This window comes from Malus sylvestris, chromosome 10 (assembly GCF_916048215.2).
Source record: "Malus sylvestris chromosome 10, drMalSylv7.2, whole genome shotgun sequence".
In the NCBI taxonomy this organism is placed as follows: Eukaryota; Viridiplantae; Streptophyta; class Magnoliopsida; order Rosales; family Rosaceae; genus Malus; species Malus sylvestris.
In genome coordinates this window covers 37,715,793-37,738,974 of record NC_062269.1, presented here as the reverse complement: position 1 = coordinate 37,738,974, position 23,182 = coordinate 37,715,793, and the positions used below count along the sequence as shown (strand labels likewise).

The following is a 23,182-nucleotide window of genomic DNA, read 5'->3' as shown; positions in this document are numbered from 1 at the left end:
TCTGGTTCTGTGGAGGTTCTCATTTGTAGATCGATTGGTAGGCCTTTGTATCCAACTATTTTCAGCGGCTTCTACCATGAAACTCAGATACTCTCTTGGGTACGTTCCATATGAGTTTCAACGGCATATATGTATGTGGCTTTAGATTTGTTAGTTCAATAAATTGTAAGCCTTCATTTTAAAATCACTTTAGTCTAAAAAGAGTGAGAAATGAAGTTGGTCATATAGTATGTGTCGTAGTGTCATAAAAATCTGCCACAATAGTGATACTGAGTAAATATTATATTTATGAAACAATGCGGGATTCGTTGGATTTCTTTTCTTTTTTGTTTAGTGTGGATTCTCTTAGTCTTCTTTTGTAATTTTTGGTGCTTTGACAGACCATATGTGAACTGCATGCCGCTTATGTTTCTTACATGCAAACAGACTATTTTTTTGAGATTACAACTTTTGTGAATAAAAACTTTTAAGTTCATCCTTTTGATTGTAAAGCGGCTCTTGATGTCAGATGAATTGAATATAAGTGAAAATCAAACTTCTTTGATTCGTTCACCCATCTCTTGGTTATTTAAATTCTTTATAGATGCCTATATTGATTTGTGATTTTATTGGATTAACTCTGGTGAAATGTGTGTTATCTGCATTGTATTGATTAGCATTTGTTTTTTTATAATTTGGAGTGTGAACTATGAGTTACTTTACAGTGGTCTGTCTCATTGAGTTGCAGTTTCTTCCTTATGCACACGAGGTAATTCCACGAGGTTATTCTGAGCAGAGAGTACTCAAGGAGGGCATGTTTGAGGACCTGAGCTTGGCCAACAAGCAGCTCCGGTTTTTTTTGAGATTTTTAATGGTGTGCTTGCTCTTGAATCGGCGAGAGATGGTCTGGCAGCTGCTCAATCAGCTCAGAGTCTTGGTTGATGAGTGCAAGAGGACCTTCCAGGTTTGTGATTTTCCATTGTTTTGTTATTAGGGTGCTTTGATTGTTAGAAAACATAAGTTCAGTGTGCACGTTCTTGCTTTGTGTATTTTTAATCTTTTCTGACTACTATGTTCTGATTCATTATCATGTTAGTTAACTCTATGTACTTTTGTGCAGCCATGGGTAATGAAAAGGGAAACAGTTATTGGGAAAAAGAATTGCCACCAAATTTTGACAGAAGTGGGACAGAGGAATTTATTCGTGCCAAGTAAGTTATTTTCTAAAATTAATTATGAGCTTTATGTAGAACATGGAGAATGTTCAGTTATTATTTCCTTCCGCTCTTTTAACTCTCTTGGGAACTTTCAGATATGAGGGAAAACTGTGGGTTGCGAAGAATGCAAAGCAACCAGTTCCTCTCTTAATTCTGATTTGTGAAGGAGCCCGTGCTTTTCCTCAAACCGACGTTGTCTTACTTGATAAACGGCGGCATGATCGAAGTCCCTCACCCTCTGTTATCGTTGGACCATGAGGTGGCGGTGATCATCTCTCAGAAAGTTCGCAATGTTCCGCAATCCACCGCCATGGATTACGTTGCGGGTAAATTTGTAATTTTTGTTACTGTTATTTGTTAATTAATCACTTTTTATTTTATTTTTTGAAGGTCAGTTAATTAATCGGTTAATAGTGTTGCTGTTAATGATTTAGTTTTATTAATCAGTTAATAATGCTGCTGCTAATGATTTAGTTTTAATATAATGATGCTGTTAATGATTTGGTTTTAAGTTTAAATCTGATTAGCGAAAATCGGATGGTGTAAGGTTATGCACTTGCTTTGGATATGACTGCCAGAGAAATTCAAGCTTATGCTAAGGTAATTATCGATAATCGGATTGTTTTGATGCGATCAAACACGGTAGTGAAATGTTCAATTTTATGGCTACAAGTTTCTAATTAGAATGCTAATGCTGCAGTTCATGATAATCATATGTTCTGATTTAAACAGTTACTGCAAATGTATTGTTGCTTTGTGATGAATGAGTTATCTTTTGCATATAAGAATCTTCGTTTCTCGATACTAAGTCTAAAATAGAGATTTCAGAGCAAAACATTGATCCAGTATAAGTGAGTTGTGATTTTGCAGTTTATTTATGTTTCCAGATAAAATCTACAGAGATTAGAAAGAGAAAAAGGGCAAAGGAAGGCTACGGTGACTCTCGGAAGATGGTTCAAGTCTCTGTTGGAGGTACATTGGATTTATGTTTATTATGTGTTTAGTACATTGTTTGGACTAAAGATTTGGATTGAACTCAATGTTGTCCGTGTATATAAATATACGTGCGTAAATATATTTTTGTGTGAATATATGTGTGCATATAGATTTATACGTTGTTAGGGCTAATAATGTTTGTGCTGTTGGGATTTTCGATTGGGATTGGGAGCTAACAAGGACTAGGGATGTTGGATAGCATCTTAATTTATATGGGAGTTTATCTTTTCTTCTCTGTGAATCAGGATTGACAATTTCATTTTGCACAGGCCATACCGATTAAAGATGCCATGGTGTTGTCAAAGATAAACCTGACATATAAAGTTGGATATTTCAAAGTTGCATGTTTTCTGTTTAACCATTTTGTTTTTCCTACTTCTTCAGTTTCAATTCTTACTTTCGACTACTACTTTTAAGATGTTTTGGCTAGACTTTTGGATGAGGCCACAGTCCTGCAAATATATAATTTTCTCTTCTTTTACGTAAGATATTGATTTTTTTTGTCATTCATCGCTTTGAAGAATGCATTTGATCTGCTTGAGCATAATATTCTGATCTCAAACCACTTTCACAAAGCTGATTTATTATCTACACGTGTGCTATTTTCATTTCAAATTGTGACTGCTATTTTGCTTTTCCCATTCTCATATTCCTAACAAGTGACCTCTGAAATTTATTGCCTATATCTTTTCAAAGCGCTTCAGGTATAAATTCACCTCACACTTCCTTGACAGGGGAGAATCAGACCATTGAGTGGGCTATACGACTAACAGTTGCTCTGAACATTGCCAAAGCATTAGATCACTGCAGCAGCGAATGCCGCCCATTGTACCATGACTTAAATGCATACATGGATCTCTTTGATAAGGTGTTGTCTCAAATTTCCTTTCCCAAATGATAATTAATAAAATAGAACACCAATTAAGTCTTTGAAAAACAAATTTCTTTGTCTATGTTGCTCAGTATTTGGAGCTTGCAACTTTCATTGGTTATTATATTTGATTGAGTTAAAGTTGGATTTCTGGATTTTGACTTTTCCATTTGTTTCTCTGTTACAGAGTTGGCTTCATTTCAGTCCAGTAACTCTCTAAATAGGTCCAATAACTCACTAAATAGGCAAGTCGAGAAGAATTCAGCGTTGCACGCCTTTTTTGGTATGCTGTTTAAATCTGTCTGTCATTTTATTCATTCTTCATGTTTAACTTTGTTCTGCAGGCTTCCTATGGCTAACTTAAGCATTTAAGTTATTCATTTGTTAAAGATGTTAGTTATTTTGGAACAGTTTGAAAGTTAATGCATGACTCGATGATGACTTTTAGTTTGCCCCACTTATCTTTCACGCTCTCACTTCATTCATGTGCTGAGTCATGGTTTAACTGTCTAAATTCAAGAACTAAAAATGGCCAGCAGGCTAAAAAGTGATTAGATTTTGAGATGCATATTTTGGTTTCTCATTATTTCTTTGTTTTGTAATTTTCATTTATTAATGTTCTTTTGGCAGCTTATTTGATTGTATTTGTGGTTTCCTGGGGACGAACAAATCCTCTCCTTAAACGTCGATTCTCAGACGAATCACATTTCTGATGACCTCTGGGAGAGAATGATTAGTTGGAGGTTTAAGCTTTTGATAAATATACAAATTGAAACATTAATTTGTGTTTGTGTGTTTATCTCTATATATATACATATGTGTAATCATTTGCTGCTCTACTTAATCATCACATTTTTTATTTGGGTTTCTGAAGTTCCGGGACGAGTTCACCGCGACCAAAATTGATGCCTTACTTCGATTCCAAACTCTCCAAAGCTGCCTTCTTTATAGATCATCAAAGCAGTGCTGAAATTCTGAGAAGGTATATTTAGAAACAATTATTGAGTTTTACCAAAAATTTTGCTCATGTTTTTTTTCTTCATTTTCTTATGAATTTAGGTTTTTGAGTAGTGGGTTAGGAATTAATTCTTAATCAATAATAGGTATTGTAGTTGAGTTGCAAATAGTGTTGAAAGTATTAGATGATCTTAGTTGCGTGAGATTATTGTGTTTCTAATCCACCAAATTCATTTTAAATATAGTGGCGATTCTTGGTGTACCTGAATAAGCCATACTAAGTTAAATGTATATAAAAACCAAGCTGCTTATCTTATCTACGTCATTCATTCACGTGTCCCTATGTTCATACATGACAGTTGGTTCCCGCTGCAACGCGCGGGCTTATTATCTAGTATATACTAAAATTCAGTTCAACAGATTTACTGTTCTTAAGCACGGTGAAAGGATGGATTTGCCCTCTTCAAATGTTCTTTTCCTTTCTTTATTTTACGGTGGAACAGTAAAAAGACTAAAATGCCCATTTCACCACCCATGTTTATTCCACATCCTTCTAAACCCAAAATCCAAATCGCTGTTGCTCACCCAAAACCCAGACAGCAGCCGCTGCCACTTCATCCACCACCACGTTTTACAAATTCCTCCTGAGGAATTTTAGTATATATAGAAATTCATTAATAGTATATCTGTTACAAAGGAAATGCACAGTTTGAATAATATGTGAATTGAAATAAATAAGTCATTATTAGGAAAATAAGAGGGAGAGATTAAACATATTGACTTTAGTCTTCTCAGCAATGTTGAGAGAATCAAGGTCAACTTGATTTGTATACGATTTGGTTGACCTTAGTAAACCTAAGCACTAATCCAGCAGTCGTTGTCTCTTCCTTTTTAATTAAAAGGGAGACAACTGATTTATGGTTATCCACCTCTTTCGGATCCGAAAGGATTATGAGAAATTTCACTTTGTTTGTGATTATAGTTAAGCAGACTCATTAATTCAGAATATCGAACCTGAGGCCTTTCATATTTTTTGTTTATTAAGAAGTCGTAGTATGCGCCTAGCAGTTGTTGTCTCTTACACATTCCAAAGCACAACCAGCCTGTAAAAACAATCAAGTACAGCCTCGCGTTTCTAAACACGTACACTGAGGAGAGGGGAATAGAACCTACCCGAAATGAATAGAACATAAATGGATTTGGATCTTATTCGGATTTAAATTGTAGAGATCTTAGAAATTTTCACATTTTACTCATTTATTGAGTATCGTGCGGTCAGAAATCATTTGATTTTTTATATTCAAAATTAAACATAAATAGTACCTGATGAAAATTGACTGTACGATGTATGATGAACAACTAAGATGTAGGAATCCTAGGATCTCCACAAAGTGGATCCGGAGAGGATCCTTTGGCACATATGAATAAACGCTAATTTTCAACTGCTTGAGTTGAGTTACAAGTCATCAATACGTTTAAAAAATACTAACCATGCGCAAATTGCACTTTCTTATGTGCACGTGTTGGGGCCTCGAAATTTGGATAATCAATTCAAAGGAGAATGAATCAAAGTCTAATCACAAACAAATTAAAAACGAAGGGTCGCTTGAAAAGTGAGAGAAGTTTCGGAAGTTTGATAGTTCATGATTCCATGGATGACAATATTATAAAAAGGGATTACACAGTTGATATAGAGCTTGCTTGTGAAGTTGGTGGTGAAGAAAAATGGACGTGATCTTTCTCAGCCATGTTATTGTGCTCGCATTGCTAACGAGCAATATGGGAACAGTCAGCTCAAAAGGACAGGCGCAGAGCATGACTCTTCCAGATGATGAGGGTAGGCCGTTTTCTACTACTTTAAAACTTGTTAGGATTGCTTTTGTATGTAACGCTTTTACTCATAAGCGCTTTTGAGATTGTATATATTTCTCTTATTAGAAACACGTCAAAAATTTTGTTAGTGCTTCTGCAAGTCAAAAGCATTTTTGATTGTCAAAAAACTTTTAACCTTTTCATAAGTTTTTATTTTTGTTTTGGTGTATGGCAAATTTGGTGTTTGTAATGGCAGTGGAAGCACTTCGAGAAATAGCTGCGCAACTGAATAAAAAGGACTGGAATTTCAGCGACCCATGCAGCAATATTCCAACTTTCTCAACCCCACATACGGATCAGTACAACAATACTCTCTTCTGCAACTGCTCCATCTCTGTCGACGTCTGCCACGTCGAAAGCATGTACGTGTATATACTATGCCCCTTTAATCTTGTTGAACTATAAATCATTTTCCTGATATAGATTACAATGTTTGCTCGTAATTGGGTCAGAGGCTTCAATAGCAAGTAAAGCAATTAGGTTATGAATCTATGATACATATCAAAGCAACTTAAAACCCAGCCAAACAAAAAAATTTGTAAACAAGAAACGAAAAACTTCGGCCAATCCCTACTGAAAAGGAAATACATTTTCAGCTGTATCAACCCGGTCTCCCTAATTTTACTTTTCTATCTGACTCTCGGTTGAGAGAAGCCGATTAGTATAACCCGCATGCAGCTGCTTGCACACTGATATGCTGCTAAAATATAGTGCTAGTTAAAAATAAATAGAAACTCAAAAACATTTTTTTTTTTGTGTAACCTTCACTTGGAGAAACTCTGCAGTAATTTCAATTGCCTTTTGGCATTCGTGGATTTGAGAAACTGAATGTTTGGGTTACCAAAATTTGGGTTTAACCATAAAACTGAACTTCTGCATCGATTTGGATAGTAATCAATTCTTGCATTGTATACAAGAGCGTATAAGAACTTCTCCTTCAATCCGGTTTGTTAAAAGCTTTTAGCACCAGATTTTAGCTTCTCAGCACGAAATTATAACTTGTGAATTGTTTTTCCTCGTCCTGCAGTTTTCTTACAGCACAGGAACTTGACGGTGTGCTTCCACCATCGCTAGCCAAGCTACCTTACCTTAAGAAAGTGTATGAATAGCTTAACCCTATTTGTTTTCGGTTTTAGATTTTAAACCTCAAACCTATTTCTTCTTTGCTCACAGTAATCTGGGCCAAAATTACCTTAGTGGTCCAATACCGCGCGAATGGACTTCTACGAAGTTGGAATTTCTGTAAGTGTCTTCTTCACTCATGAATGAGATCTTTTATTTTAAGTTTTCCTGCCAATGATTGAACGAATTGAATGTACGCGGTGTAGGGTTCTCAGCGTGAACAACTTATCAGGACCAATCCCAGCTTATTTGGGAAACATGATTACTCTCCAAGCTTTGTATGCTTTGAATCTTCATACCCAATGTTATCTCATTTACATTTAATTTGATGTACCATTTGGTTGTGAGTCGTGACTGTGAAGAGACCATGCTTTCAGGGCTTTGGAAAGCAACTTATTTTCCGGAATTATTCCTCCGGAGCTGGGGAAATTGGTTAACATGGAGATTCTGTCTGGCATTCTTCTTTCATCCTCTTTTTTTTTTTTTTTTTTTTTTTTTTTTGAAACTTCATATTTGATTTTTTTTTTATTTGCACAACCAAGTAAAACATTAAACTGACAATGGTTTGACTTGGCACGGGTTTAACTGCAGCTATCTCCGCGCTAACAATCTAACAGGAGAGTTGCCTGTGGCTCTCACTAATCTGACTAAACTGAAAGTACTGTAAGTGGCCTTATTGTATTGTACATAACTAAGATATTTTCGGGAACATATCAGGTTCATGTCACTTTTTTTGCAGTTGGATTGGCAGTAACAACTTTACTGGAAGGATACCTGACTATTTTCTCAGTTGGAAAGAACTTCAGATGCTGTAAGAGATTTTTCTAGCACACATTGTAAGTCTCTATCTTCGCTAATCTAATCCATTCCGAATGTGTTGTTTACAGAGAGATGCAAGGGAGTGGTCTTGAAGGGCCTATCCCTTCTAGCCTTAGTGCATTGAAGCATATGACATACCTGTGAGTCCCGTCTTCTATGTTCCCAATTATACTTTCGGATTCTTTTCATATTTCTTTTAAAATATCATGGCTGGGGAGACTTGTACACCAAATCACTAACTTGAGATCATCTTTTGCAGATGCATTAGTGACTTAAGCGGTGTGAGTGCAGATTTTCCGAACTTATCAAATATGACAAACATGCAGACATTGTGAGCTATCTTTACGGCTTTAGTATTGTTTTCGATTGGAATAATCCACGTATGTGTGTGTGTGCGCGTGAATAATTTTTCTTATATGTGTTGCTTCACATTGCAGGATGTTAAGGAGCTGCAATATAAGAGGAGAAATCCCTCAATATATCTCTAATATGACAAGTCTGCAAGTTTTGTATTACTTCTGTTCTTCTTCTGCTCTCTAGTTTAACCATCATAGTGTTAAAATAGGGGGAAAATGTTACCTATTTTTAACAGATTCAATTACTATACGGATAGAAAATCAAGATTCGACCTCAGTATTTTCAGTTCCTTTTTGGATTTAGTGAATTGTCATTTGATAAACTTTTTTTACGTGTTATCAATATCATGAGTACATGGCTTCTGTGTTCTCATTGCTTACTCCTTCCTTTTGTTTTGCAGGGATCTTAGCTTCAACAGATTGACAGGCAATATTCCCAATCTTGTAAATTTATTGGGATTGGCCACAATGTAAGTAGTGCAAATTCGCTATCAAATTGCATGAAGATCCAACTTTTTAAGTTTTCCTTTTGATGTTATAATTTTTGTTAATGATCAGATATCTGACAAGTAACCTGCTTACTGGGCTTCCGGACTGGATAAAAAATAGAGATAGTCGCTAGTATGTTTCTTCATCCTTAATCTTTCTTATATTATGGTTAAGTTCTGTTCATATGTATCACGTACATAGCAACTTTAGTTTCTGTGCTTGCAAGGCTTCGACAAGTAGAATGCGTATGATTAAAAGAATTTAGAAACTTGGTATACAGATTATTATGCTGAACGAACTTCATGTTTATGTGCAGCATAGTAGATCTTTCGTACAATAATTTTTCGGAGAACTCTATCCCAACAACATGTCGAGAAACCTTGTAAGAGTAAATGCCTTTTCTATTTCTTCATCTTTTCGTTAACCTGCTTGAGATAGACATGAATTCTGCTGTTTGATACACGTTACTGACTGGTTTCTTATTTCATCAGTAACGTGTTCAAAGGTTTTTACAGACAGAGCAACTCGTAAGCTTCAAACTCAATGCGGCTTACAGGATTACTCATTTTTCAGCATTCATTCTTTATAAGCTAATGATTCTTTATTTTGTATGTATCAATTTAGAATTCTTAGCAATTGCCTTAGTCCATGTTCGAAAGGTAACTAAACCTGTCATAGAATCTGAAGTGTATGTTCTGTTTTCATATAAAATATTGTTCTAAATCCATCTATATTCTACCTGTTGTATTTTGTTTTTCCCGGTATAGAATATTATTCAGTGCATATAAATTGCGGTGGAAAACAATTGACTGTTGGAAACATCAAGTATGATGGCGATGAAGCTTCAGGAGGCGGAGCAAAGTTTGTTCATGACACAGAGAATTGGGGATTTAGTAGCACTGGGGATTTTGGACTTATAAATTATGACCAAGACTATATAGCAAAAAATATCTCTGTACTCAAAATGAACAACTCGGAATTGTACAGAACTGCCCGAATTTCTCCTCTTTCTCTCACATATTATGCCCGTTGCTTAGCAAACGGAAATTACACTGTGAAACTACACTTTGCAGAAATAGTTATGAGAAACAACAGGTCTTATTACAGTGTTGGACGACGAATTTTTGATGTCTATATCCAGGTAATCATTTCTGTATATACTTCCTCAAATGTTCCCAATATTTGTATGTATCACTCCCCTTATTTCTTAGCTTTTAAGTCGAATGATTTACTGTAGTAATATTGTTACAGGAAAAACTGGTATTGAAGGATTTCGATATAGAAAAGGAAGCACAAGGGGTTGATAAGGAAGTGATTAAGGTATTTAATGCAGTTGTCAATGTTGCGACTTTAGAGATCCGCTTTTATTGGGCCGGGAAAGGAACAAGTAATGCTCCGGAAAGGGGAATATATGGTTCTCTTATATCTGCTATCTCAGTGGAGTCCGGTAAGAATTTAAGTTAAAAGTTTTCTCATTATTTTGACTACAATCTTGTTGATCACTGTTCTATTCTCTGCTTTCACTTCTAGATTTCAAACCTCCTGCTGATAGCAAAACGAAGATATACATTGTGGTTGTAGTTGTTTCAGCGTTGTGCCTTTTTTTTTGTGACTGCTGCCATTCTTTGGTTACGATGCTGTAAGGAACGCAGGACATCTACTAGGGAACAAGGTAATGTAAATACCGTTCAGAAAAGGAAACAAGAGGTAGCAACTTGAGTTACATCCATATTTAAATTTGCTAGAGTATATGCTTCTTGTAGTTTCTTGTTTTCAATGGTTATTCTTTCCAACATTGTCTACAAGCCAAAAGTCCCCCAAATTCTCCGTAAAAAAATCAGTTCACTGAGCTAAATAGCTAATCTTGTCACAACGACAGATCTGAAAGGATTAGATCTGCAAACTGGTTTCTTTGGGTTCAAACAAATCAAAGCTGCCACTAACAACTTCGATGCTGCGAACAAGCTTGGGGAAGGTGGCTTTGGAGCTGTTTACAAGGTATTCTATAACTCTCTTTTCTTAAAAAGCCCGTAGGCACTTTCCTTTTCCTTATTATATTCTTTTTGCCTATGACACATAAAGTTTTCCGGATGACCTGAATTCCTCAGATTGTGTTGTATTTCAATTTGCAGGGCGAATTATCAGATGGTACTATTATTGCAGTTAAGCAACTTTCTTCAAAATCAAAGCAAGGAAATCGAGAATTTGTGAATGAAGTAGGCATGATTTCTGCTTTACGACACCCAAATCTTGTTAGATTGTATGGATGTTGCATTGAGAGAAATGAGTTATTGTTGGTATATGAATATATGGAGAACAACAGCCTCGCACATAGTTTATTTGGTAAGCTGGACAATCTAGAAGTGAAAATAGATACGTATGTTATAACTCGTTTCATGAATGTCATTAAGTTATTATCTTCGTTAAATTCAGGTCCAGAGGAAAGCCTAAAGAAATTGGACTGGAATACAAGGCAGAAAATATGTGTTGGCATTGCAAAAGGTTTGGCTTTCATGCATGAGGAGTCAACCCTGAAAATTGTTCATAGGGACATCAAAACTACCAATATACTGCTTGACAAGGACTTGAACCCTAAAATCTCCGACTTTGGTCTGGCCAAGCTGGACGAAGAGGAGAAGACGCATATTAGCACCCGAGTAGCTGGAACTATGTGAGCATCTATTCATTTCATTGGGAATTGTACTTGACTCTTCTCTTTCACACTGATTTTCTTCATTTGCTGATCAGAATATGTGTCTAAAGTTATTTTAGTGAGTGTTGGTCTCCTGCAGTTAAATTAGGATATGATAAAACAACTTCCCCTTTGTGTTGCAGAGGATACATGGCGCCCGAATATGCATTATGGGGACATTTAACTGATAAAGTCGATGTTTACAGTTTTGGGGTGGTTGCACTAGAGCTCATATCTGGCAAAAACAACATCAAATTTCGGCCCTATGAGAATTATGTATGCCTTCTAGATTGGGTAAGATATTCATCGCATTCATTTGGCAGATGAAATTGGTAGGAGTCATTTTCCGTTTGACATACTTGTCATCCAACTTTGTGTTATCCTACACTTGATCAGGAAAATGAACTTAATTGTGTAGGAAACTTATTATTTGGTGTCATGAAAGGCAAAATTTCGACCCTCACGTTTTTCCCTTGTGCAATCTCCCCTTGTTTTTCCCTTGGTTCTCCTTTCATTGTTTCAATCCAACGGCTAGAAGGAAAAAAAATGAAAGGAGTGCAGGGGGAGACGGAGACATACGGAAAATATTTCTGAAATGAAAAAGTTCTGAAATTCATATAAAACAACAATCAAGACATTTCTTGTGGAAGTTCTTTTTCATTTTTTTGTTCATCTCCAGGGTCTTTTGTATATTGCAGGCTTTTGTTTTACAACAGACTGGAAATCTGATGGAGCTGGTCGATCCAAAGTTGGGCTCCGACTTTAACAAGGAACAGGCAATGAGAATGATTAAGGTCGCTATACTATGCACCAACCCAGCACCGGCATTAAGACCTACAATGTCTGCAGTAGTGAGCATGCTTGAAGGTCGAGCTATAGTTCATGAACTGAACATGAATCCAAGTATTTACGGTGATGAAATGAGGTTTGAGTCCCTTAGAGACGAATCTAACAGTCGGAGTGCATGCGAGACAGAAAGCTTAATTTATTTATCTGATCCAATAGCAATTCCCTCTTCCCACTCGTCTGTCCAAGATTTGTATCCGGTAAATTTTGATTCTTGATAGTCAAATCATCATATTCATACTCATAAGTGCGTCAGACATAAGGTCATTTTTTAACGAGTGTTAAGTTCTTCTAATCCATTATGTTTATGTGCAACTATGAAAATTATAACAAATCCCAAACATTGGCGAGTTACAGTTCATAGCGTTTACATTATAATATTTGTAACTTTAATTATATTTAAATTTGTGATTGGATCTGATTGACAATTTCATTCATCCACGTCGAAAAGAATTAAATGAAATAAAAAAGGCAAACTAAAAATAAATGTAAAGTTTGCCAATAATGTTTTTTATTGAAACAAGCAAGCATATGCAGAAGATTTACATACACTTTGATGTCATGAAGTACAGGCTATAATTAACTAAAAGTGGAAAGTGTATTTCTCTGAGATTGTAAAATTTATAAAAATAAGAGTTACAATGTAGAGTGCTTAGTATCCTGGGAACATTGGTGGAGGTGGAGAGGAGTATTGGAAGCCGAAGGTAGGTGGCAGGACAAAACCGAGCTCTGGAGGAGGTGGTGAGAAAACCGGGGGAGGAGGTGAAGGAGAAGGAGAAGGTGGTGGTGGTGAGTTCACAGGTGGTGGAGGTGAGTGGACTGGTAGTGGGGGTGAGTGCACACGTGGGGGAGGAGAGTGGACTGGTGGTGGCGGTGATTGCACAGGTGGTGGTGGAGAGTGGAATGGCGGTGGCGGAGAGTGCACAGGTGGTGGAAAGTGGATTGGTGGCGGTGGTGAGTGGACTGGTGGTGGGGGTGAGTGCATAGGTGGAGGAAGAAAATGCACAGGTGGTGGTGGATAGTGGAATGGCGGTGGCGGAGAGTGCACAGGTGGTGGTGGAGAGTGGACTGGCGGTGGCGGAGAGTGCACAGGTGGTGGAGAGTGGATTGGTGGCGGTGGTGAGTGGACTAGTGGTGGGGGTGAGTGCATAGGTGGTGGAAGAGAGTGGACTGGTGGTGAAGGTGACTGTACATGGGGAGGTGGATAGTGGATTGGTGGGGGTGGAGAATGGATTGGCGACGACAATGAGTGGACTGGTGGTGAGGGTGAGTGCACAGGTGGTGGAAGAGAGTGGACTTGTGGTGAAGGTGACTGTACAGGGGGAGGTGGAGAGTGGACTGGTGGTGGAGGAGAGTAAACTAGGGGTGGAGGAGAATGGACTGGTGGTGGAGGAGAATGGATTGGTGGTGGAGGCGAGTGCACTGATGGTGGAGGTAACTGGACCAGTGGTGGGGGTGAGTGAACTGGTGGTGGTGGAGAATGGACTGGTGGTAGGGGTGAGTGGACCGGTGGTGGGGGTGAGTGCACTGGTGGTGGGGGAGAGTAAATTGGTGGTGGGGGTGAGTTGACTAATGGTGGTGGAGGAGTTTGCCTTAGTGGTATGGGTGATTTAGGTTGAATTGGAACAACGGGACTTTGCCCTATAGATGCGGGTGATGGTGGTGTTGCTACAGGTGGTGGAGGAGAATGGAATGGTGGTGGTGGTGGTGAATGAACCGGTGGTGACTTAGGGTGAATTGGAACAATTGGACTTTGACTTGAAGGTGCAGGGAATGACGGCATTTGTACATGTGGTGGTGGATAGTGAATAGGTGGTTGCAGTTTTGGTGTAGGATGGGAAGGTTTTGAAGGTCCTGATCCACCTCCACACTTTGCCTTACTACAATCCACTGGCTTGCTCACTGCAACTTGACATTGTTTTGCTGACTTCTGTTTAGGCCTATCCGGCAAGCAATTGTTTGTGTCTTCAAACACAACGCCCTTCTGAGAAACCGGCACACATTCTTTGGCCTCACCATTGAAGTAGTTGTAGGAAAATGTGAAATTTCCCAAGCTAGGCAAGTTGCATAAACACTCAGGAACAAACCCGGTTAACATGTTATGTGCAATGTTCAACTCCTCCACCTTTTGAAGGCCTTCGAATTTTTTCGACATGATCCCGCTGAATGTGTTTGAGCTAACATCAAACACCGTCACATTTGAGAGGTATCCGATTTCATTAGGCAAACACCCACCAAACTTGTTTTCAGAGAAGATGACCTCATTCAAGGTGTTCACCATCTTTCCTATGGTGTGAGGAATGCAACCTTCTAGACGATTGTTGGAGACCACAAGAACCGAGACGGGGGAGTTTCCAAGTGTGTCAGGAATGGTGGATGTGAACTTGTTGTTGTTCAAGAACAAAGCATCCAATTCCTTGTTGAAAAGCTCATGAGGCAATTTTCCCTCGAAGTCATTAAACCTGAGGTCAAGATACTTGAGGTTGGGAATTTTGAGAACAACTTCAGGGAACGACCCCACGAATTGGTTGTTGCTAACATCAAGCTCGTGGAGAAGAGTTAACCTAGCAAAGCTCTTGGGAATGACACCACAAAACCTGTTAGTGTTAATGTGGAACAATGCAATGTCACTCAACAGGCCTAATTCAACCGGAAGGTATCCTGCAATGTCTGCATGGTTGATATCAATGCCGGCCACAACCTCTATTTTCGGGTCATCAAGTGCAGGGGCACAAAACACTCCGGTGTAAGCACAAACATCACCACCAACCCAATTCTCAGTTGTTTTAAGAGGGTCTGAGTAAATTGCCTTTTTCCAAGTTTGGAGTGCAATGTATGCACGTCTAAGCCTGGTGTGAGGGAAAGTTACGTTCAACTCAACCTCATATTCTTTTTCATCGCGTTGGTCATCGCCTTCGTGAAAATGTAAGAGCTGGCGGCGAGTAATGGAGGACACTTCGGCATCAGTTAGAGCGGAAGAGAATGATGAGAAGGAAGAGAAGAGAAGAAAGGAAAGTAGAAAGTAGACAGCCTTCATATTTTGGCTGATGAGGAGAAATTGGTGAACGAGGGAGATTATATTGAGAGGGAGGGTCAGTTTGGTTTGGTTTGTTTGAGAGGCTGTGCAATAATTTCTCTGTTGGATTCGCAAACTTGAGTAATTGCCTTTCTGGCTTTTTAAAATTAGGCACTGTATATTTAGTGTTTTTGTTGGACTGAATTAACTAATCCATCTACCACAACTAGACCTAAACTAATCCTCACCTGTAATGCCTTCTTCCCCATCCCCCAATTCCTTTTTCTTTCTGGTAAAGCCCCCACCCCATCCCCCAACTCTTTTCAGATTTCCCATCTCTTTTTCCCATCTTCTTCTGATTCTTCACTCTTGATTCTTCTTCTTCTTCCCTTCTGATTTTTCTTCCCCATCCCCCAATTCTTTTTACTTTCTCGTGAAGTCCGCGCTGCACCCCATCCCCCAACTCTTTTCAGCTTTCCCATCTCTTTTCTCCATTTTCTTCTTTCATATTGATCGTTGCCCATAGAGACAGAGAAACAACCCTAAACCCCAAGTGTTAATAAACACTTGAATAACTTGGAATGAGTGCAATTCTCATTTCTCTCATTCCACTCTTCTTATGTAAACACACTATAATACCACAATTGGAAAATAAAAACAAAAATAACAAACATGAAGGCAGGGATTCGAAAATAATGGAAGCTTGACAACTCAGCTAAGCACTATTGTATTTAATATTCCCGCGTCTTATAAACATGTACTACTTTCACAAAAGGTTATTAAAATTCAGGGCCCTAAAAAGTCGGGGTCCTATGCAGTCGCACATATTGCACGCCCTCAAAGTCGACTTTGTTTCGATTTTTAAGGTAAATACTCTTAGTAGCTGGAGTTACAAGCCCCGGACAGACATTTTTTTAAAACAAAATATTTTCATCCAAATATATCACTGAACTTTTGGCCGTGCTTTTTATGTAAGTCAACAGAATATCATGAACTGGTTATTAACTTATTACCATGCAGAGAACATAAGCAAGGCAGCAAAAAATGCATTGCAATTCGTACCTGTCAAGAACAACAAATACCAAAAACAGCTTCGAAGGCATTCATATTCTTGGTTTTCTTTTTCTTTACAAAATGATTCAGTGCATATTTTTGCTCTTCACTTTGAGCTAAACGTCATTATATGTGTTAATCAATAAATGATGGAGGAATACTTACATGTCAATAAAAATTCACTTAGTTTATTTTTTTAACATCATTATTTATTCCACATTTATATAGGAGATCTGTTTCCAAGTGGCCTATAACTTTTTTTTTTTTTTTTTTTTTTTTGCATATTTGGCAAAAGATCTTATGAAAACTCAATAACGCATTGCTCACAAAGATTGTAGGCTATCATTTTACGGGAGCATTTTTGCTCACCACCATAAAACTACGGTGTATGCTTACCATACATCTAATCAATTGACACGTGTCATTTCACTTAACTCTAGTTAACTTTCACATTAAATGTTAATTTTTCAATTTTGAAAAAAAATTAACCAAGATTAAGTGAAATAACATGTGTCAATTAATTGGATGTATGGTGAGTATACACCATAGTTTATGGTGGTGAGCAAAAATGCTCCCATCATTTTACTCGGTTTTCCTAAATTCTAGAAAATTCTATTTTTGTGTCATTTTCGCCGCACAAAACTTCATAAAACGTATGCAGAACATTACACATTTGCCGTTGAAATTTTTTAATTGATGTCGGATATTTATGTGCTCTAAATCCCACTATTTTATGAATGAGGATCCTCCAATCATTTCTTTACATCGTGCAGTTAGAAATCATTGTAAATTTTTTTATTTAAAATTGAATATAAATAGTACCTGACGAAAAATAATTATACAATATACGATGAATGGACGTAATTGGAAGATCCCCGGGATCCTCACAAAGAGGATCCAAAGAGGATCCTCATTCCTATTTTATTATAGATTTTTCCATTTCTCCATCATAAAATGCTATAAAAATCACTTATAAGAGTCACCAAATGGTAGGCCCGTTACCTAACATTTTTTGTGATGTGCGTGCAAAAACGATGCTAAAACTCAAGTACTCAACAATCGTATTTTTAACAATATTGTGAGTTATAATCCTAAGTTTTAATGATTTTGCAAAGTTCTACAATATAATCTATTTCCGTGCCATTTTTGTTGCACTATAAGCTCCGTTATAATTCTTACAGGGCATTCCAAAGATATTTTAGCGACCAAAAAACCGTTCTGGCTTCCGAAATGTATTTTAGGCCTTGCTAGTTTATTTATTTTTTGTGTTTTCCAACTTAAATTACAACACTTATGAGATTCAGTAAATTGCAAGACCGCTTCCACATAATTTATATTAATTTTCTTACTGGGAAGATCTTGCAAAAATATAACTGTCACATATTTTATGAAAATGGGTTTTTAGATTGAGGTCCAAAATCATATGCTAAATTTTAAGTGAGTTCAATTATATTTTCTTGTTTTTGTGCCTATTTCACTCTTTGAGGTAACAAAGAATATATTTAAATTCCTTAACTAATCTGCAAAAAAAAAAAATCCTTAACTAACGCACCAGTAACATAAGTTTTTAAATATTTATATATATTCAAACTTACAATTATCTACGAAAGTACTTTTTTATTAAATAAAATAAAATAAAATAGTTTTAAAAAAAATCATATGTTGTGTATACCTATAAAACCATAATAATATCACAGAGGTTGAGAAAACGATGGAAGCATATATGATACCTTCATTTTAGGGTTAAAGTATGACATACTTATAAACGTTATAGGGCAAACACAAAAACCTAGCAAAAAGAACCTGTGATAGAGGTAGATTAAAAACAAATGTGGTATAAGTAGATGAATATATTTCATTTATGACTGAGGTATGAAACGTAACAAAAACTCAAATGATACTTAATTTTTGGTCGGTGTACCCCAATGGTGCCAATGTTGTCTTACTTGCGTTTACTCTTTTACAAGCAGTCAAGTTTGTGCATCTTCTCCACACATAGTGATGCGTGAATTTGGTACTAACATTATAGAATAATACTAATTACTTAAGGGATAAATTTGTTACAAAAAAAAATGCTTACATGGAGTCTCTGTCATTAGACATAATTCAACAATAAGACAACAGGGTGGTCTTGTCTAGAGGGGGCACAAGGCCCCAAATTTGAAGGGCTCCTAAAATTTTGCCATCTAATATTATGTAATAATGTTCTATATTTGAACCCTTATAAGAATAATTTTTTTCCTTTTTAAATATAAAAATTTGGAGTACAATGAGATATTTTGAGTGTTAATAATAACATCCTGAAAACGATATTTTTTTTTCAATTTTATTATAGAGAATATTCAAGTGAAACTTTAAAGTTAGAGTTTTGAATTTTTTTATTTTTTATTTTTCATTTTTTTCATGTTTGGTTGTTTAAGATTGAATTTTTATTATTATTTAATGAAGGTTATGTTTGTAGCTTTTTTACTTATAATTAATGACATTTGTAAACTTGCAATCCGTGAGTGATAAATTTTGTTTTGATTTAAGTGATTGTTTTTTAGCATCAATATATTGTCTTACTTTTTTGTAACTATCTTAACGAGGAGTCCTTTTATAAATTTCGCATAGGGAATCTCAAAGACGGCCCTAATGTTATCCACACACCCTTTTACCTTCTACATGCTCGTCTCAATACCGTCGGATCAAATGAATTAAAAATGATCAAAAGGCAAAAATTATAGAATGTGAGTGGAAGATAAAAAAAAAATGATGTGTGAAGAGCACCACCCTACACAAAATTGAACTACTCCTAATAAGAACTTTACAAAAATGGACATATATCAAATTATGCCTTACAAGAATTGTGAGGTGTAACTCATCATGTTTCAATTGTTTTTGCAAAAGTTTCACAAACACCATCATAAAACCTATTTTCTGGCATTAACACTTCACTATAAAACTTCTTTAAATTCATGTAAGATATTACAGAGATGTTTTGGCCGCCAAAAATCCATTGTAGCTGTCAAAAATCAATATAGGCCCCGATAGCTAGTATTTTATTGTATTTTGTTTCCAAACTTAAAACCCCCTAATTAAGAGTTAAATGGTAGCTTATAAATTTTTCTTTTAAAACGAACACAAAAGATCTTGAAGAAACTCACATTTTTTTTTAAATGTGAGCTAACACTCATTTTACGACGGTCTAGAAAACTAATCAACGTTATAAGGTAATATAATAGAATTATGGAAACTGCAAGGAAGACTATGATCTCTCTAGAATTACCCTAGAATTAGATGTAGTGATGCTTGATCTTTTGTAGTAGTATGCATTCACACACGTCAGATTCTTCAAATTAAACAAAAGAAAAAAAAATGGATATACAATTTGCCGATAACGTCCTTTTATTGCATTGAATAGCATATGAAAAGATTTACACTTTGATGTCATGAATTAAAAGCTATGGTCAACTAACAAAAGTGGGTGTATTTTTGTGAGATTGTAAATATTTATAAACAAAGTTTCATGCAGGGGCGAGCAATGAGTTTGATATCGTAGTGCGCTTAGTAGCCTGGGAACATTGGCGGAGGTGGAGATGAGTATTGGAACCCGAAGGTCGATGGCAAGACGAAGTCTGGAGGGGTGGTGAGAAAATGGGAACAGGAGGTGATAAAGATGGAGAAGCTGGTGGTGGTGATTGGACTAGAGGTGGCGGTGAGTGAACTGGTGCTGGTGGTGGGGGTGAGTGCACTGGTAGCGGAGGAGAATGGACAGGTGGTGGAGGTGAGTAGATTGGTGGTGGGGGTGAGTGCACTGGTGGTGGAGGAAAATGGACTGGTGGTGGGGGTAAGTGCACTGGTGGTGGAGGTGAGTGCACTGGTGGTGGAGGGGAGTGGACTGGTGGTGGGGGTAAGTGCACTGGTGGTGGAGGTGAGTGCACTGGTGGTGGAGGGGAGTGGACGGGTGGTGGGGGGGAGTGGACGGGTGGTGGGGGTGAATGCATTGGTGGTGGAGGAGAATGGACAGGTGGTGGAGGAGAATGAACTGGTGGTTGGGGTGAGTGCACTGGTGGTGGAGGGGAGTGAACAGGTGGTGGAGGTGAGTACGCTGGCGGTGGAAGAGAATGGATTGGTAGTGGAGGCGAGCGCACCGGTGGTGGAGGTGAATGGACCGGTGGTGAGGGTGAGTGAACTGGTGGTGGAGGTGAGTGCACTGGCGGTGGTGGAGGAAAATGGACTGGTGGTAGGGGTGAGTGCACTAGTGGTGGAGGGGAATGAACGGGTGGTGGAGGCGAGTGCGCTGGTGGTGAAGGAGAATGGACTAGTGGTGGAGCGAATGCACTGGTGGTGGAGGTGAATGAACCGGTGGTGGGGGTGAGTGAATTGGTGGTAGAGGTGAGTGCACTGGCGGTGAATGTGAGTGGACTAGTGATGGTGTGAGTGAGTGGACTGGTGGTGGTGGTGAATGGATCGGTGGTGGGGATGAGTGAACTGGTGGTAGAGGTGAGTGCACTGGCGGTGGAGGTGAGTGCACTGGTGGTGGTGGAGGAGAGTGAACTGGTGGTGGGGGAGAATGAACTGGTAGTGGGGGTGAATGGATTGGTGGTGGTGGTGGTGGAAAGTGAACTATAGGTGGTGGCGAGACTACAACTGGTAGAGGGGAATGAACTAGTGGTGGTTAAAGGTGGATTTGAACGACGGGACTTTGCCCAAAGGGTTCTGGTGGAGGGGCTTCAACAATTGGTGAAGGAAAAATTGGAACCTCGGACTCTGGAGCCGGTGCTTCTTCTTTAGGCGGTTGTGCCTTGGGTGGTTCCTCTTTTGAAGGTTGTTCTTTGGGTGGCTCATCTTTTGAAGGTTGCTTATTTGGTAACTCCTCTTTGGGAGGTTGCACCTTTGGTGGCTCCTCTTTGGGAGGTTTCACTTTCGGTGGCTCCTCTTTGGGCTCTTGCACCTTTGGTGGCTCCTCCTTTGAAGGTTGTTCTTTGGGTGGCTCATCTTTTGAAGGTTGCTCCTTTGGTAACTCCTCTTTGGGAGGTTGCACCTTTGGTGGCTCCTCTTTGGGAGGTTTCACTTTCGGTGGCTCCTCTTTGGGCTCTTACACTTTTGGTGGCTCATCCTTTGAAGGTTGTTCCTTGGGGGTCTCTTCTTTGGATGGTTGCGGATTTGGTGTAGGAGTTGTTGGAACCAGTTCAGGTGAAGGCTTTGGTGGTTTTTGTTTAGGTTGTTCAAGCTTTGGTGTCTTTGGCTTCTCAATCAGAGGCTGAGAAGGTTTCGAAGGCCCATGTCCACCGCCACACTTTGCCTTATTGCAATCCACTGGCTTGCTCACCACCGCATAACATTCTTTAGTTGACTTTTGTTTTGGCCTGTCCAGTAAACAATTGTTTGCGTCACTAAACACAACATCTTTCAAAGAACCTGGCACGCATTTTTGGGTATTTCCATTGAAGTAGTTGTACGAGAACGTGAAGTTCCCTAAGTTTGGCAACATACATATACTCTCAGGAACAAACCCAGTTAGCATGTTGTGTGAGATATCCAACTCCTCCACCTTTTCCAAGCCCATGAAAGTTTTCAATATAATCCCACTGAATGTGTTTGAACTAATATCGAAAACCGTCATGTTTGCAAGTTGTCCGATTTCAAGAGGCAGACATCCGGTAAACTTGTTGTTGGATAATACTACCTCATTTAAAGTGTTCACCATTTTTCCAATGCTATTGGGGATGCAGCCTTCAAGATGGTTGTTAGCAACGACAAAAACCGAGATGGGGGAGTTGCCGAGATTTTCAGGAAGGGTGGATGTGAACCTGTTGTCATTCAAGAACAAAGCGTCCAGTTCCTTGTTGAAAAGCTCAGGAGGCAACTTCCCCTCGAAATCGTTGAACCTGAGGTCGAGGTACTTGAGGTTGGGAATTTCCAAGACAACGTCGGGGAATGATCCCACGAAGCGGTTGTTGCTAACATCAAACTCGTGGAGAAGAGTTAGCCTTCTAAAGCTCTTAGGGATGATTCCACAAAACCTGTTGGAGTTGATGTGGAACAAAGCCATGTCCGTCAACAATCCTAATTCCGTAGGAAGGTGTCCGGCGATGTCTGCGTGGTTGAGATCAATGCCTGCCACAACCTCAATTTCCTGATCATCAAGAGCCTGGGCGCAGAAAACTCCAGTGTAAGCACATACATTCTCGCCAACCCAGTTTTGGGTTGTTTTCAGAGGGTCCGAGTACACGGCCTTTTTCAAAGCCTGAAGCCCAATGTATGCGCGTCGAAGCCTGGTGTTTGGAAACTTCAAATCAAGCTCAACCTCAAATTCATAGTTGTCAGGAATGTCACCCCCTCTAAGAGACTGACGAGTTGGCGATGTGCAATAAAGGACACTTCGGCATCGGTTAGGGCGGAGGAAAAAGAGGACAAATAAGAGAAAAGGAAAAAGCTAACTAGAAAGCAGCCATAGGCCTGCATGATTTTTCCACTGCCTCCTTGGTTTTGCCCAAGGCTACTTATTAGGAGATGGGGGAGAGAGTGGGAGGAGGCAGTGTTATATTGAGATGGAGGCCACTTTGGTTAGGTTTCTATGAGAGGCTGTGCAAAAATTTCTCTGCATGTTTGGTTTGTTCCAGCAATTTGCTGATGTTTTTTGGAATGATGTCTAAAATTAGGGTTTCTGTTTGGTAATGGACATGATGAGTGAAGGATTATTTTGTGAAAACATGTTCATTTAAGCAACATCTATAAGCATGCAATTAACAATTAAAGGCGGAATCATGCTTGCATGCACTTAAAAACAAAACATTAACCATGAAATTCAAAGCCTAGTAGATTGGTGAACCAAAACTCAACTCAAAACAAAGTGAGTTGAAATTGTACCTTTGTAGATTCCTCTTTGCATAAGCAAAGGCTAATCACCTA

General features: G+C 38.4%; 2 protein-coding genes and 2 pseudogenes across 5 annotated transcripts; 2 read left to right on the top strand and 2 right to left on the bottom strand.

The window, feature by feature from the left end:
- The first annotated feature begins 688 nt into the window (after nt 1-688).
- On the top strand, nt 689-3,175 carry LOC126585308 (uncharacterized). 4 transcript variants are annotated; one of them, XR_007610429.1, is made up of 5 exons: nt 919-943; nt 1,100-1,190; nt 1,292-1,522; nt 1,724-1,796; nt 2,084-2,574. XR_007610429.1 is itself a non-coding variant. In XM_050249703.1 (2 exons), the coding sequence occupies exons 1-2, from the start codon at nt 689-691 to the stop codon at nt 1,295-1,297; spliced, it is 453 nt and encodes a 150-aa protein (XP_050105660.1). The 4 variants fall into 4 exon arrangements, 1 of the variants encoding a protein (XP_050105660.1); XR_007610428.1 differs by adding an exon at nt 2,927-3,175 and having other exon boundaries at nt 920-943; nt 1,292-1,796; nt 2,084-2,168; XR_007610427.1 differs by having other exon boundaries at nt 921-943; nt 1,292-1,796.
- A 2,570-nt stretch (nt 3,176-5,745) lies between these two features.
- Nucleotides 5,746-12,434, top strand: LOC126584533 (probable LRR receptor-like serine/threonine-protein kinase At1g07650; annotated as a pseudogene).
- Nucleotides 12,435-12,868: 434 nt separating this feature from the next.
- LOC126584532 (pollen-specific leucine-rich repeat extensin-like protein 3) lies at nt 12,869-15,253 on the bottom strand. The gene is made up of 2 exons (XM_050248886.1): nt 14,061-15,253; nt 12,869-13,898 (listed from the first exon to the last, which is right to left on the bottom strand). The coding sequence occupies exons 1-2, from the start codon at nt 15,251-15,253 to the stop codon at nt 12,869-12,871; spliced, it is 2,223 nt and encodes a 740-aa protein (XP_050104843.1).
- A 4,578-nt stretch (nt 15,254-19,831) lies between these two features.
- LOC126584821 (pollen-specific leucine-rich repeat extensin-like protein 3) lies at nt 19,832-22,790 on the bottom strand (annotated as a pseudogene).
- Nucleotides 22,791-23,182: the final 392 nt, after the last annotated feature.

Excerpts from the sequence above, each read along its gene's own strand:
- LOC126584532 (XM_050248886.1), bottom strand. The coding sequence starts at position 15,253 with ATGAAGGCTGTCTACTTTCTACTTTCCTTTCTTCTCTTCTCTTCCTTC. Across the intron at positions 13,899-14,060 it reads GGTGGATCAGGACCTTCAAA|TCCACCACCTGTAGCAACAC; the intron begins ACCTTCCCATCC and ends ATTCCATTCTCC.
- LOC126585308 (XM_050249703.1), top strand. The coding sequence starts at position 689 with ATGAGTTACTTTACAGTGGTCTGTCTCATTGAGTTGCAGTTTCTTCCT. Across the intron at positions 944-1,099 it reads AGTGCAAGAGGACCTTCCAG|CCATGGGTAATGAAAAGGGA; the intron begins GTTTGTGATTTT and ends ACTTTTGTGCAG.